The sequence below is a fragment of the Uloborus diversus genome, chromosome 4 (assembly GCF_026930045.1).
Source record: "Uloborus diversus isolate 005 chromosome 4, Udiv.v.3.1, whole genome shotgun sequence".
NCBI classification, from domain to species: Eukaryota; Metazoa; Arthropoda; class Arachnida; order Araneae; family Uloboridae; genus Uloborus; species Uloborus diversus.
Genome location: NC_072734.1, coordinates 1,534,799 through 1,551,846, shown reverse-complemented (window position 1 = coordinate 1,551,846; position 17,048 = coordinate 1,534,799). Strand labels below are relative to the sequence as shown.

General features: G+C 30.5%; 1 protein-coding gene across 1 annotated transcript in view; it reads right to left on the bottom strand.

Moving 5' to 3' along the window:
• Window positions 1-17,048, bottom strand: part of LOC129219788 (caprin-1-like) — a 54,135-nt gene that overhangs the window by 22,844 nt on the left and 14,243 nt on the right. The window contains exons 5-7 of the mRNA XM_054854087.1: window positions 14,958-15,120; window positions 13,091-13,284; window positions 6,110-6,278 (exon numbers count right to left, since the gene is read on the bottom strand). Coding sequence (XP_054710062.1) covers window positions 6,110-6,278; window positions 13,091-13,284; window positions 14,958-15,120 — 526 coding nt within the window. The remainder of the gene's footprint in view (window positions 1-6,109; window positions 6,279-13,090; window positions 13,285-14,957; window positions 15,121-17,048) is intronic.

Below are 17,048 nucleotides of genomic sequence, written 5' to 3'. Positions count from 1 at the left end.
ACGAACCAGGAGGAGTATTCAGATTTTTAAAAATATAGAAGCATAGCGTATAATCTCGGCTTTCTAAAAATGTTAAAATATTTTCGATAGCTTTATTAGAACAACAGTAATCACTTAAAAGGTGAGCCTATTTCAATTCACAAACTAAAAATTTCCATCCCCCTTTGCGAAAGTACGAGATGATCCTCTACGTGAGTGATTTATGGCCTTTTCGGAGAAACGGTCAGCACCCCACTTGTGGGCGTGTTTCTTCTCCACCTGCTGTCCACAGATCGACTGTCCTAAATAGCTGTCTGGAAAGCGTTTTCTTCTTCGCTTGAGAATTACGACATTGCGAGGAAAAAACCTGGCAAAAATGACGCTCTTAAATAATTTTAATTTTGCTTAATTTTTAATAAATAATTGCATTTTTTTTGTTAAATTATGTACATAAACACAAAATTTAAGCTTTAAGAAGTATTTATTAAGTACAATTTAAATGCAATTGCAAAGCTTTGGGGGGGGGGGGGGAGGGGGATTGAGATTTTATGTGCTTCTCTCGAAGGGATAAAATTAATTGAACTCGCCCATTAAATAATTTTTAATTAATTTCGTCACAATGTAACTATATATTTTTTTAAATTATTACATCATATAAAAAGGAAAGAATATTTGAATATGCCTAGAAGAAAATTTGAACTTACCCTTATTTTTGTTTGCTTTTCGAGTATTATTGGAATTTAAGGACAGAGCGAAAAAAAGATATGTAATTAAATGGTTTTAAACCCAAGGGTATATATTATCGCGATTTGTCTATTACTTCTTTTTTTCATTGAATTAGTAATTAACATAAAAAAAATACATAGTATGTATGTGCTTACCCAGAAGAGTTATGGCGGGTCAGAAAGCAAATCATAAGTTTATGATCAGTAGCAGATTTTAAAGGTGAGGCAGCCCCCCCCCCCCCAAAGGGATGAATTAATTTAACTATTTTATTAATTATTTTTAATTAAATTCTTTTTTGCATTTTTATATAGGTTATTAACACAAAACACACACAGCATATTTCAAATAAAAGCATTCTTGTTTACTAAAAAAGTAAGACTGGAGTCAGAGACCCTACAGTGGCAGAATACATTTAACTCATTGGTTTCAAATTCTAGGGAACGTATTATTGCCATTCGTCTACTAATTCTTCTTTTATGGAATCAATAATTAACATTTAAAACAAAAATGTGTAGGTTCACCTAAAAAAGTCATTTTGATCCTGGCAGCTATTTGCCAAATAATAGATTTCTTTTTCAGCTCATAAAAAATGCAAAATGATAGAAATCACATGATGGTAGTTTCTTGGAAAAATCATGATTATTAATGGAAACGGCATGTGGTATCAATATGTTATCTCAACTGTGTCATGACTTTAAAAACAAATCAGCAACAACACAGAAATAGTTTCTGAATTCAATAAAACTTATGTTTTATGAAGTTATGATTTTCTTACTCAAATAATATTTTGTAGTTAAAATATTTATAAAAACTCAAATGAGGGATAGGTTTATTTAATAACATTGCCCTCAATGTTCCTAACTAAAACCGCTCATTGTATAGCATCTCGGTGACATTAAATTGGGTTTAGTATTTAATTGGCTTGAGACGTTGAAGATGTTTTCCGTCCACATTCAAAATATATTAGTGCATAATATTCCTATATTTAGAAGCAGATTCATTGATCGCAAAACTATTTAAAAATAAAGTCATAAAAACTTTGTTGTTGAACATCGAATAGGCGGTGGGGGTGGGATTCAATTTTCCGGGACTCCTCCAAAAGATTTTTCTGTATCCTATCCGTTTTCAGCTTATACGAAACAGCATGATAAATTAGAGTGGTCCAAAATAGGCCTTTTTATTATTTTATTGGTTTTACTCGCAAATACACAAAACTTTCCAATCTTTCAAAATCCAAACTTCTAAGATTGCAGATAAAACGTAATAAATAAGGTTATAATAAGCGAGCTTGGGGCACAGGGGACATTTTTTTTTTGCGATTGTTTTCGAAGTATTTCCAGAAATAAAGTTATTAAACTCATACTTCATACTGTAATAAAAAATATTTTTGATGATTTTTTAATCTCTTATGGCAGTGGTGCCAAACCTTTTTCTACTTGAGACCGCACCTCATATTAAAATGATTCTCGCGGTTCAGAACATAACTAAAATTTGAAAATGTTCAACATTTTTTAAAATAGCATGTGAAAACGAGGAAAAAAGAATGAAAATTAAAAACCAATAATTGATGTAATAATTACTTGATGCATCTTTTTTTTATTGCATCAGTTTATCAGAAACCAATTCTGAATATTTAGCTCAATTTTTTACGTTCTCATCAAACGTGCTTTTCGACTTGTTGAGTTTAAAGAAGACCACGGGCCACAGGTATCAACTTCACAGATTGTATGTGCCTTTCGAGCCGCAGGTTGGGTGCCACTGTTCTTATGGTATAACTTTTACACTGTTCCGATTCATTAGTATTCTTTTCGTGAAACATTTAGTGTAAAAAAAAAATCTGAAAAGAAAACCTGAAATTTATTTAAAACTCTTTCTTTTGAAAACAAAGATAAATCAACTACTACGCACAAATTCAAAAAGAGGAAAAAAAAAAAAAAAGGTAAGAAATGATTCAAGACTGCAATATTTGATTTAAAAACTTCAGAAACAAATTTGATTTTTTTTTTCGAACGCTTTGCTAATTCTAAAATTTACCCTATGAATTAAAACAGTATGTTTCAAGACCGAAAAATACGTTCCCTGATAATTCGCATCGTTAAGTGGTGTGTGTGTGTGGGGGGGGGGGGGGGGGGGGGGGTAAGGATTCTGTCATCCCCATAGAGCTTGAAAAATATGGAAATTAATGCAGAAAACTTTTCATAATCATCATTCTTTTTTCCGTTACTTTTATTTCGATTCATGTTTCTACAAATTAATTTATAATTTATCATACCAGTGTGTTTAATTAAATCAGGATAAATTTAATTGATTATTAAATTTACTGACTTCTGGTTAGAAAGTCAATGATGGTGTCACAGCGGCCAATGAAGTTCTTAAACGTAATTTTCATAATCGACTATTAAAATGTGAAGCAGAGGCTGAAATAGATCAAATGCTATAGAATAGAGAATATAGATTGCAAAAGATTAAAATAATTATCATTTCAAGTCAAAGTAGTTTCTTTAAAATTGGGGGGGGGGGGGGGGGGCTTGTTTTGGCACATTCCTCAAATTTTGAATAATTGCTTCATTTTGGCGAGTTCAGCCAGACCGCAGGAATTTCGCGCCCATTTGCCTGGTGCTGGACGGTAATGATGCGGTAATATTTGATGAACAAGAGCGGCAAATTCGAATCGCAACGTTATCCATAATTTGTTTTATCAATCCTGCGAATGCTTTTGATTTGCAGATTGATAATGCTGCATTTCGAAGGAAAACGAAATGTTAATGATCCTACTGTATATCCTTCTTGTGCATAAAAAGTAGCATGTAAAAGCATTTTAATAAATCAAATTTAGAAAACAAATAACGAATATAAAATTAACAAAATTTCGAGTTTCAGTGCATAAGGAAAGGAAAGTTAGGCACAAAACACCGATAGTGTAGAAGATTTCGGTCAAAACTAAAATGCGCTAAAAGAGTCAATGCAAAAATTGTATGTGGTCATCCAATACTACACAGACCCTCTTCCCCTGCCAATAAATTTTGAGCGTTGACAGCATAGAGGGGAAGACGTCCCCCAAAACCTGTCTGCCGCTCCACGTAGAGGGGAAGGATAACGCTACAGCTTTCTCTCTCTCTTCGGAAAGCTAGAAAATTTCTGTCTGATGAGTCCTCTTAAATCAAGGGTTGGAGTGGGGATTTCAAAGATTTTAGGACAACAAATATCAAGTTTTTTTTTATAAATATAATGTAATTTATAAGCTTGATTTACGTAGTGGATGATAAAACGTTTTGAATTCAATCTTGAAAATTACAACAGAATGCATTAAAAATCATTTATTCTTGAACACAATAACACAATATGAAGTAAAAATATGTACCACATACCAGTAAGGTAATTATATGTCCAATTGCTTCTTTTCTTGCCTTGTTATCTACAACAACAAGGCAAGTAAACCTTGTTGTGAATTACACAGAATGATGAAAAAATATCCTTATTAAGGAGGGATTTAAAGTAGTGTGCAAGTCCAAAATTTATTATGTATTTAACTTTTATCAGATAATTTGATACTTTTTGCTATCTCAGAATAATCAAAAATATCCCTGTAAATTAGATAAATTATTCAAGGATACAAATGAATAATTGTTTTTTACGGCAATCAAAACTAATAAAACCTCTGCTTTCCAAATTTTATCTTGGAGTGAATTTGGAACAAAAGCTTTGGATTGTTTCATCATAACCAATTTGCTTTTAGTAGAAGACAAAGAACATGGAATTAAAATACAACTGGATTTTTCAAGCTACTTGTCACCCTCTTGTGTCTTGCCACATCAGCTTGAGACAATACCTGTGAACAGGCCTGGATCTATAAATTTTGGGCCCTCCTGTAACAAAATCTCTAGGTCTCCTCCCCAGACGTCAGTGCAACGTTAATTAGTTTTACTAGTACTAGTTTCTTTTACATTTTCTTGGGTCCCTTAAGGGGTAGCCGCCCCCCCCCCCCCTTCATTGCAAGGTCTGTGGGTATGCAGACCTGGAGCTGCCTGTAAAAATCCTTGATTACCAATATTGGAAAGATAATGTACAAACAAAACAAAATGTTTTAAATTCATCCTTTTCTGCATGCTACCATGTATTGATCTTGCGTCTATTTCTGTCTGCTTTTTCCAACCACGAGGAAGAGAATTTCTTTCTCAGTAGCATTTTAATAAACAGTTTGCTATTAAATTTTTAAAGCAAAAATTTAGTGACTAAATTTTAAAACTATATGTGCAAGAAACAATCCAACTTCACTGAACAGAAACACAAAGCAAACTGACCCTTTGTAATGGAAGAACAAACTAATGCTCAGACTACCAACACAAGATAAGCACTACAAAATTAAATAATAGGTCCCACCTGGAGACAACTCATTTAAATTTTGCTGTAAATAAATTTTTTTGAACCAAGTGTTTATATTTGGGTTCTAACTCAACACATTGTATTTTATTTCAATAAACTATGACACCGTTCACTCCCCTCTCACCCAGTTTACATATTTTTCATTTCCTATCAAAGGGGGAAAAAAATTAAAAATATCAGATCCTATTCCTTTCTGCTAAAACTGTTTCTGAAACCAATTGCAGTACAGCTGTTTTATTTTCTTTATTATTTTATTTTTATATCTGTTTTGCAGAAAAGGAATGCCTGCAACAGTTACAAAGTAGAGATAAAACAAATAGCATTATATTGTGCATATGTTTTGGTTAACTCCATTCCCCCCCCCCCCTTCTCCAGAAAAAAAGCAGCAGCATAGGTTTTCCTCCCTCTCCTTCTTAGAGAAAATTTCTTAGGGTCTATTATTAAGTTTATTTCGCTTTAAAATAAATATAGGCATATCATCATGAAAAGCTTAATTTTTCGATTGAATTTTATTTGTCTTCGTAAGTAGAGAATTAAATAGTGAAAATTTTAGGAATTTCAGGACTAAACTTGAAATTTAAGGATTTTTTTTGGACAACTACCCCTGTTAAATAGAATGCTTCTAAAACCACACTGGAACGTCCAAGACTGTGAAAAGCGGTCTTTATAAATGGAGAAAAACGTTAAATAGAGGGTCGTCAAACAGAGAGTCAACTGTATTTAAATAGAAAGAAAAAAAAAACTTGTTGCCAGAATTTCCACGCAAAATTGTTCAAGTTTTGATGAAAGATTTCACCAAAAATATAAATCAATTTTACAAAAAATTCTGATGTGATAGGGGAAAAAAGGAAAGTTATATTCGAAATCAGCATACATAACAAAGATAAGAGAAAAAAATTTCTGTATTTCTCAAAAAGTTTAGTTTTGCTGGCCTGTGTAAATAGAAGAATAAAGCTGATTCACTTTGATGTATATTTAACAATTTGATTAAATGCTATCTTTGAAGACAAAAGATGTTTACCATCTAAGTCTATCTGAGACTCTTGCAGGAAGTTAAAAGTACCCTGAGGAGAGAGAACTTCTTGCAGTGGCTTGGTCGGAGCATTTGACAGTATTTCGTGATGGGAATCCTCTTGAATTGCAACAGAAAGCATGGGAATCTTTTCCTCATCTGAAGTCTCAAACTGTTCCTAAAAAAATAAATTATATCAATCAACATAAAGCTAAGCAAAGGGAGGAAAACATGCAAACTTAACAGTGATATTTTTTTTATTTATGGGTCATTCCATGTCAATTCAACCAAAAAAATGACATTTTGACACCCACCGACACGGATTTTGATAAAACTTGGTGAGTTTAGTCCTTTAATGTAGAAAAGTATCCACATCAATTTTTTCTTCTCAATCTGTTTTAGTTTTCATTTTACAGCCATTCGAAATTTTGAATGTTAAGTATTTTCCAAACGATTCTGCTCGTTGATTGAAAATAATTTGTATTTCATTTATTTTTCAGCCAATTTTTATGAAATTTTAAAGTAATATTAATGAAAGTATGAGGATTTCAGAAAAAAATATAAAAAAAATCTAAGTAATATTTTAAAAGTAGAAAAAAATTATTTTCTTAATTTTTTTTTCTAAAAGTACGAAATACATTCAAGTCAATATCAACCAAAGGGAATATGATAATCAAAAAAATTCTTTTTTCCTGCTGATCTTAGATGTGTGTTCTACCATTAAAAAAATATCTGCTTCATTGGTTTTTTTTTTTAATTTTATTTATTTATTTTTCCACACTATTAGCAAAAAATGAATATATTTAAAAATATAAATATCTCAATAACTTGCACATGAAACACTCTTAATTTTTATTTAAATCACAAAAATGCTATTTTTTTACAAATTTCATTACATAATACACTGCCAGAAATATCTTCTGGAGGGGTTTTTTGGACCGACAATCCCTGCTGAAAGGGTTTTTTTTGGATCAGTAATGCCTTCTGGAGCGGTTTTTTGATCAACAATACCTTCTGAAGGAAATTTCTTGATCAAAAAGTATCTTCTGAAAGGGGATTTTTTTCATCAAAACAGTCCTTTCATATGCATAAACTTTTGTATTAGAATGCACATGTAAGTTAAAACCAATGCCTTTGAAGGGGGGGGGGTCGCCCCCCCTTGATGTGCCACTGACATATTAACCTATTCAAAAGTGTTCTCTTTTCATCTTTCTTCCAGCCTGTGAAATGTTCTCCCACTGCAAAAGTGAAACACAAATCCTTCTTCATCTACACGTTTCCCAACCAGTGGTTTGCGAACCCCTAGGGGTTCATGGGGACTGAGGGGTAGAAAGGGGGTTCTCAAAAATACTATTGTAATGGCGGAAGTTTGTAATTCATATGCTGTTGACTCGTCATTTATTCATTTGTCTCTTGCAAGGCGCGGGGTTCCATAGAGTGCTGAAGAAGTTACACTTATGGATACAAGGTATATGAAGTTGAAAGCATATAAATACTTTTGTTTTCTCAGTAGCTTTTGATCGGAAAATTCGATTAAACAGTACATAGAGCATATGCGAACGCCTGCTTCACTATTAAAGTGGGACAAGGAGTTGCTGTGTATGTTAGCAACAATTTCCTATGAGCTTTTAATGATGAAAAAGAGAAGGAATGATTGGCAACCCAAAAATACATCAGGGATGGGAAAAAATATTTTTACTTAAGAAAAATTTTCGGGTTGAAACTTGCTACAGTGAGAATTACAGTTAAAAAAAAAAAAAAGGAATAAACTATGCAACTTGCTTTGTGGTGTATGTAAAAAAGGAGTTCATGAAATTTGTTCAGATGGAGTTTCTCTTAACTAGTGGGCATACAAATATGTTTGTTGATAAAAATACCCTTTTTAAATATCTGATTATTAAAGCAGTTCTATTGTTTTTCAAAAATAAAAGAAAATTCTTAAGCACTCAAACTCGAAATTGCAGTCAAATAATAATTATACGCCGTATAGTCCTGTACAAGAAGTTATAAATTTAAAGACTGTTCTAGTTTTATTGCAAGAAAAATGATCATATTGTTAAACTGAGAGTTTCTAAAAGGTATTTTCTAAAACTATTCCTCAATTGCCATCTGATTCAATTTTACGAATAAATATACTGTTGAGTCAGAAAAAAACTTTTTTTTAAAATTTGATATCCCCTTTTGATCAATGTTTCAAGAAGCAAATTAAATACTGAACATAAAGTAAGACTGAAACTGTCAGATATTTGAGTCAAACTTTGAGATACTTTAATTCCACAACTATGCAGTAAGTTGCATTTAGATGTTTTGTGTGCTTAGAACTGCTGATGTTTATCTGTTTTAGTAAGAAAAATAGAAGATAAGTGTAGTGTGGGAGAGTTGACATTAACTCATTGTCACAAATTTAGTCATGGAGCACACAAGTTGTAGAAAATGTTAATGATTGAAATTAAATGTTAATGTCTGAAGATGAACAAATTTTCCAAAAGCTACGAACTGAACCAGGTCAAGAATTCAAACTTATTTGTCTGCATCACAAAATATTTCTGAAAAAGTTTGAGTTTCTGCAAAAGGTAATAAAATATTAATCATCATACTACATAAAGAATTTGGAAAAACATTTAAGTTGAATGAATATTTCAGAGAAAAAGTAAATGAAAAAATATCTTGTAAATAATAGGAATAACAGGCTGATTTGATAGATGCTGAGTGTTTAATAAAATAATACATTAAAAATTGTGTTTGTAGGCTCTTTATTCTAGCAAATATTACAGCGATGTAAACAAATTTGGTAACGAAAATTTTTTGAAAATATTTTGTTTTAAATATATACATACATAAAAAGCAATGGAATAGCCATTAATTTTATTTTTTTAAATGGCAGAACACACTTTTAAGATTCTCCCAAAGGCATTGGTTTTAACATATATGCATATTCTAATACAGTAGTTTTTGCATATGAGAGGACTGTTTTGATGAAAAAATCCCCTTTCAGAAGATATTTTTGATCAAGAAATCCCTTTCAGAAGGTATTGTTAATCAAAAAACCCCCTTTCAGAAGCTATTTTTGGTCCAAAAACCTCTTCCAGTAGGCATTTTTCGTCCAAAAAACCCCCTCCAGAAGGTATTTCTGGCTGCACTAGTGTACTATGTAATGAATTTTGTAAAAAATAGCATTTTTGTGATTAAGATAAAATTTAAGAGTTTTATGTGCAAATCATTAAGATATTTATATTTTTAAATATATTCATTTTTTGATAATAGTGTGGGAAAATAAAAAACAAATAAATAAAATTAAAAAAAAAAAAAAAACAATGAAGCAGATATATTTTTAAGCTAAAAATATAAAGAACTGAAAAAGCCATTAGTTTTATTTTTTTTTTAATGGCAGAACAAACATCTAAGATCATCAGGAAAAAAGAATTTTTTTGATTATCCTACTCCCTTTGGTTGATATTAACTTTAACATATTTCATAATTTCAGGGAAAAAAATTATGAAAATAATTTTTTTCTATTTTTAAAATATTACTTAGAATTTTTTTATATATTTTTTTGAAATCCTTATATTTTCATTAATATTACTGTAAATTTTCATAAAAATTGGCTGAAAAGTAAATGAAATACAAATTATTTTCAATCAACGAGCAGAATCGTCATAGTTTGAAAAATTCAAAATTTTGACTGGCTGTAAAACGAAAACTAAAGCAGATTGAGAAGAAAAAATTGATGTGGATACTTTTCTACATTAAAGGACTAAACTCACCAAGTTTCATCAAAATCTGAGTCGGTGGGTGTCATGGCTTGGTTGAATTGACTTGGAATGACCCTTATCTTACTTTTTCAGTCTGCATGTTTTTTTTCTGCATTATCTTCCAGTGTGAACTAACCTTATTGATGTTGAATAATAACAGAAAATTTTCTTTAAAATTCTTCTTCATGCTTTATAACTAGTTATCAAATAAAGTTGTTTGATGCATAGTCTCATTTTTAAAAAAAAAATCTAACCAATGGTTATTTAAATCTAAGGTACTTGTTAATCCTAACTAGTTTTTTATATAGTTGAACAGGGTTGGCAAAAACCCGGTTTTTTTTTTTTTAAAAAGCCCATGGACCCAGGGTTTTTTGGGTTTTTTTTAAATAAAACCCAAAAAAACCCAACTAAAGTTGGGTTTTTTAAAAGAAATGTGGGTTTTTTTGTCCTTTTTTCTGGAAAATGTGGGGTACTTGTAGCATGTTGTAGGGTAAGTATATGGACAAAGAGCAAAAATTGTCTGCGGGTAAAAAAAGTTGAAAAAGTAGTTAAAATTCAGCGTTTTCTGAGGAAAAGTTATAAAAGACGAAAAAACCCAAGAATGGTGAAGTTTCATATTTTTTTAATTTTCATTATTACCAACAGTTAAGGCAAAGTTACTTCTTGAGTGATAAAATCTATTGTTCGTTTTTAATTACTACATTTTTTTTTTGCATTTTACTTTATTGTATTTCATTTTGTTATGCAAAACTACTGTAGAACCTCAAGTAGTTTAAATCCCTTTTTACTGAATTCCAGCTTAATCAAGACATTTCTTTGAATTTTATGTTGCCTGTGTTTCTATTTCTGTGTACAGAGTAAGAAATATTAAACTTTTTCGTAAGATAATGAAAATACTGTACATCCTGTTCTGTTTTCTGTCGACCGTTCTAAAAATCTGTTTATTTCTAAAAAATATATCTTGTGTTTATTCGAGATTTGTGGCGTGTTGGTTAGCAGAAAATAATTCACATGAAAGCCTTTTAATTGGATTAGTTTCCTCTGTACAATCTACAAATATTGAGAAAATCAGACGTGACAGGACTTGGTCAAGGTAATTTGAGTTATTTATTGACCAGTTAAAGAAAAAAGTTAAATACATTTGTTTAAAATCTTTGAAGTATTTTTTTAATGCCGTTAAGAGTTAAGAAATACTATTAAAGTTCAAAATTCATTTTTTTTTTGGTTCATTATCTGTGGTGAAGAACAAATAAAAAAGAAGTTTAAATTGTAAAAGTATTTAAATTAATGAATTTTTTAAAAAACTTTTCAGAAAATTTTAAAAAACCCAAAAGTGGGCTAAATAATGGGTTTTTTTAAATGGGTTTTTTCAAAAAAACCCATTGAGTCCAACCCAATTGGGTCCAATTCGGCCAACCCTGTGGTTGAATCAGGTGCAGTAAGATGAAACTTCAGGCAGGGTTGGGTTTTGGACTGTCCAAAACTGGTTTAGGACAGAACAGGTGGTTTTTACCATCCAAAACTGTCCAAAACTATGCTAAAGCTAAAGCAGTGTAATTTAATCAATTCTTATTTACTGCAATATTCCTAATGCATAAATAGATATGAGGTTTAATTAATGAGTATTTGATAATATTTTCCTCCAAAATGTTCATTAAAAAAATATTTTACTTAAAATTGTTAATAACTGTTACATAAAAACTTCCTTGTGTAACAGTAGGTATAATTATGAAAGGAAATTCGCAACACTACCAAGGCAACTAATTTCAGTTCCATTTATAACTCAAAGGAACGTTATTAACTATGCAAAAAAAAAAAAAAAAAAGCCTAATTTTTTTAATGGTTTTTGCAAATAAGTTTTGCATGATGTTTTAACAAAGATTATTTGTTTAATTATAGATTAAAGAACAAGAAATTGATGATTAAACACTTATGTTATAAAACTTGTGCTATTTGTTTTTTAGTTCATATTTTTAAATAATGCATTCTGTAACTATAAAAAATTGCATTTTATTGCATTTAAGTCAATTATTGCACTATATTTTGAACACTTCTTTTGCACACAAGCATAAATGTCAAAAAAATTTGTTTTATGGAAAAAAAAAACCTCCTGCATACAAATTGAAATTTTTAATGAAGAATTTAATTTATACGTAATGAAATTAAAATCATCCAGCTGCATAAATAAGTTACATATATATGCATACTTAAATGTTCACATTAAATAACAATATTAAATAGTCCCAAAAATAATTTTGATACATTTTGTTCTGTTTTTGATATTTTCTCACAAAATGTGGTTTTTCAAAAAGTAGTTTTGGACACAAGGGTTTTGGAACAGGATGGTAAAAATCTTTCTAACCCTGCTTTCATTTGCACACATGCATAAACATAGGGAAATTCGGATACTAATATCAAAAAATAATAATAATAAAAATAATGAATAACTAAATAAACTAATGCATACAAATGGAAATTTTAATCAGGAATTCCAACTTCTATGTAACTAGATTAAAATTAGCTGCATAATTGAGTTGAATGTTCTCTTTTAATAAATGTTCAATTTAAACATAACTTTGATACATTTTATACTGTTTTTGATGTTTTTTCACAGAATACAATTTTTCTAAAAATATAGTTTTGGACACAAGGGTTATGGACAGGACAGTAAAAACCAGGGTTTTTACCGTAGTGTCCAAAACCTTGCCAACCCTGACTTCAGGACAATTTATTATTTTCTTTAAATTTCAGGTCATGAACATGTCCTGATTTTAACATGTCATAATCTGAACATGTTAAGGCTCCTGTTAAATGCCATTAACCAGGTATCTCACAGTGAAACTTCACTGCTCTTTTTATCGTTCATGCCTTATAACAACGTGTAAAGCTGTTACATAATCTCTTTTTGAAATTTAACAAATGATTATTTAATCCTAAGAATCTTGTTAACCCTAACTAGTTCAGCATACGGTTAAACCAGGGGTAGCAAGTTGAAATTTCAGGATAAATTTAATATTTTTTTTTTAATTTCAGAACATGTTAAGACTCCTGTTAAATACCATTAACCAAGTATCTCACAGCAAGACCACTGCTCTTTTTATTTCCAAGTTTTGGTACTGTTCAATTTTTCAACCTTCATCACTCGAGACACTTAAAATTCTCTTATTAGTTAAACTGTTGAAGATTAGGAAATATGTCTTAATAGTAAGCAAAATTCAACAAACTGAAATACACTTACATTGCACGAATCAGGTAAGTTTTCAGAATCATCCTCTCCCTGAAATTCTTCTTGCTTTAGTTCTTCTTTCTCAATGGCAGCTTCTTCTATAGGAGTTTCATCACTCGAAGATTCATCATCGTCCACTGGTTCCGATGGGCGGGAAAAATATCCACACTCATTAATACTTTGTAATATTTCTTTCAATGCCTTGTCTAATTCTTAAATTAAGGAGCACAACATGGAAAAGTTAATATTTCTTTTTTAATGAAAAAAACACAAAGAAAGGGACTAAAAAAACTATTTTAAAAAACTCACTGCATGGAAGTACTCATTCTTTTATCCTTAGGCAGAACCCACCAAATAAAGTTTTGAAAAAAAAACGAAGGATACACTTTTAAAATTATTAAATAAAAGCACACGCTTTATAATTTAATAATTTAGTGCAATAAAAAAGACTTACAATCTTACTCAAAATATAGAATCCCTCATTTTAAAGCCCATTCTGATATATTGAGCTTAAATTAAATCAAATGAAACATTTAAGAATTTTTCTGTTTCCTTTTGGTCAAAACAGAGATGTTTTTGATTCATTTGAATAGGTCAGTTTTACTTATATTTTGGATTAATATTTCATATTCAATTAAAAATTTCATTTGGATTCCCAAAGAAATAAGAAAAATATTTCTGATTATAATTCACCTCAAATTAATTAGCAAGCTTTCTTTTGATGCTTTATTAAGAAAGCTCTCTTGTTATAAGAATAAGCTAAAATCTTTTGCAAGTTCATTTATATATGAGAAGCAGTCATTTTTAATAACTTCGGTAACATTATACTTTTGGATAGATTGCACTTGCTTTGCTGTCTCCAGACAAGATAATAAAATAAGGGCTGAGGGGCTAAAGTTTCCAAGAAATAATCAAAAGTGTAAAGTACATGCATAAACAAATACCTCTTAAAGAGCATATCAGAAAGCAAGTATGAATCGAGTGCAGTTAAATGTGGTAGTTTACGGGCATGGTCTAATTTTATTCTTTGCGTTTTCTATCTCATCAAAAAATTAAATGAGCAGTTTTATTTACTACCATAAGTTTCACTAAATATTACAAATCATCCCAGATCTTTTTTAAAGAATGCTCCAAAACCTTGCAAATTGGATAAGTTCCAGGGTATGTCGGTCTGCATTACCCGAACAACTTCCATGACATTTTTAATAATAAAATAGTATCAAATATTTGTAATTAGCTCATTTTGTTTTGTATTTGGAGTGAAAAGCATAAAGTTTAAAAATCAATATAGCATATTAAACCAAATATTAAACTAACCCACTTTCTCTTGGTCGCTATTTTTGTCAGAACCATCTATATTTTTGCAATAATCGAAATAACTTGGATCATTATCAATCTTAATGCTAATATTAATAGAATATATTTTATTTTTCTAAAACATTTCATTTTTTTGGTTTTTTAAAAGTGGATCAATGAACCCCAGGTTATTGGTATGGAAAAATACAATCGAAATTGTTTTCCCATTATGACAAAAAATAAACGATGAAGACTGCTTTAAAAAAATAAAGTTTTAGACTTCTGAAAAATACTTAGCACTGCTGAAATAACTTTCTGAAATTAAATTTGTCAAATATAACTACATATGATTTCATTTGGGTATATATGACTATAAGTGCTATTTGTTGGATATAATAAAATAAATATTAAAAATGTTAAAATAACTGAGCCTTCAATTCTATTCCAGTAAGGACCATTCTTACAGCAGTTTCTCAACTTTTGGCGACGTTAATCTGCCTGCACTAGTGTGCAGCACAATATAAAAAATAACTAAAATTTCTATTACATTCCATTCCAATGAAATATCATCTTGAAAGGATACATGTAGTTCCAGCTATTTCCTTATTCCGTCCTTCGACTAGGAATATATGATTTTCAGCTAACGTATGACAGTAGTTGTTCAAATCTGCTTGTTCATTCGGAAGACCAGGTCCTATTAACTTATAGAACTGATCCAGTTGCGACAGCTGTTCACTTGTTAATTGCTAATAAGAAACATGAATAAAACTTAAGTCAAAAGAGAGAAAAAAAAAGCTTACATTCTGAAGAATTAACATCAAAAAATTAAGAGACACCAAATACTTTTCACAAAATGTCTTCAATAAAACTAAGCATTAACTTTTTCTGAAATACCTTCTGCACTCAGAGGAATATAAGGATATAAACTGGAAAATGTATTGCATTTTTTCTTCTTCCTTTTTTTGAAAAAGTGGTAATAAAATAATATTTTTGTAGGTTGACATGCCATTAATTTCTACATAATTGAATCTTTACTTTTTATGACCTTGTTTATATCACGCTTTTCTGTCTCTCCTCTCAACAAGCATGATATAACCAGGGCTGCAGAGTTGAACGCAAAATGGCAGGCTCTGAATCCTGGATTATGAAACGTCAGACTCCTTTTTTTTTCTTTTTCAATTTCTCCGCCTCATGGGAAGGGGATAAAAAACCTTACACAGTGATTAAAATAAGAGTTCCTTTTTTTTTGAAATTTTTGTGTTGTGTTTTTTGAAATTTTACAAAATCTGACGATGTACAGCTTTGTACGAATAGCTTTGAAACAATACATATATTTCTGCTTCTCTTAATTTTTAATTTAAAATTTTATTGGCTGCTTTACAATTGACCTTAATATAAAGATTTTTTTAGATCAATCGTAATAATCAAGAATTCATTTACTGATTTTGTTTCATACCTTTTGATGAGAGCCAAGTTTATACAATAATCTTGAGATTTTAAAAACATCTGTAACATTTTATTGGATCTTTTTTATTAGTGCTTTTGCCATAAAACCTTTTTTGAATTAGTCGCCCCTCAGAAATTTCCACCCAGGTACGGGTCCCCGAATTGATCCAGAATTAGATTTCTTTTACAACTTTATGTCTAAAATATAAGTAAAATAAACATTATTTGAAAGTGATTACTTCAGTTCTAAAAACTGCTTCTATTTACAAAATAATTTGGAATAAAACCCTTTCTGACAGTTGCTATTAGTTAAAAAATGTTTTCATACATAACGAGTTTGTGGTCAGTTTTTTTTTTTTTTTTTTTTTTTAAATGTAGGGACAGTTGGTAAAAATTGGAAGAGAATATTGGAGAGAAAAAAAAGGGACTTCCAGGATTAAGAAGGTCGAAAAAAAAAAAGTCGGCATGTTCTCCAATGACTTCAACTCCTTTACCCCCAAAATCAGATTCTAACTCCACAGCCCTGGATATAACTACAGTGTATGGTAGGGTATGTGCAGGTAAACGGCAGTATCTGCAGAAATGAGTTTTCGAGATATTTGAAGAAATGTGTGGTGGATTCAATACTAGCAACAGGAAAATGGATGAATTAGGCGTTTTTTCGTGTCTTGTTTTCAGCTGAATCCAAGTAAGCGAGTTTTTTACAATAAAGACAACGTACAACAACTGACAAAAAAAAAAAAAAAGAGCAAAACTTGCAGTTACTGCCCTTTACCTGCACACGGCAATACTGTATCAAAAACTTATACTTTAAGGATTTCTTTTTTTTCATGCTTTTAATTAACAATTTAAATTTAGAGTTAATAAACAAGTTAAAAAAGCATTTTTCAATCCTGGGGGAGGGATCTAAATTTCCGATTAAAATTTTTCTCACTAAACAAAATTCATTAATAAGGACCAAGTAAATGGATAAAAACTCAAGACTATTAAAACCTGTAGGAATCTCTGTACCCTATCTTCTCCAGACTTTCTGCCTACCAGGTCAAAACTGGTACCAGTTGGATTCAGGACATCCAGGGGGAACCATTCTAACCTGTCTCACCCCTCTGAACCTCAAGGGGCCTGGATGTTCTGAAGACATCCAGGTAAAAGCATTAAAATCATCAATTGCCCCCGACTGTGGGAGGCATTGAGCCACAGCTGGGGATCAAGTCCCCTATAAGTATAA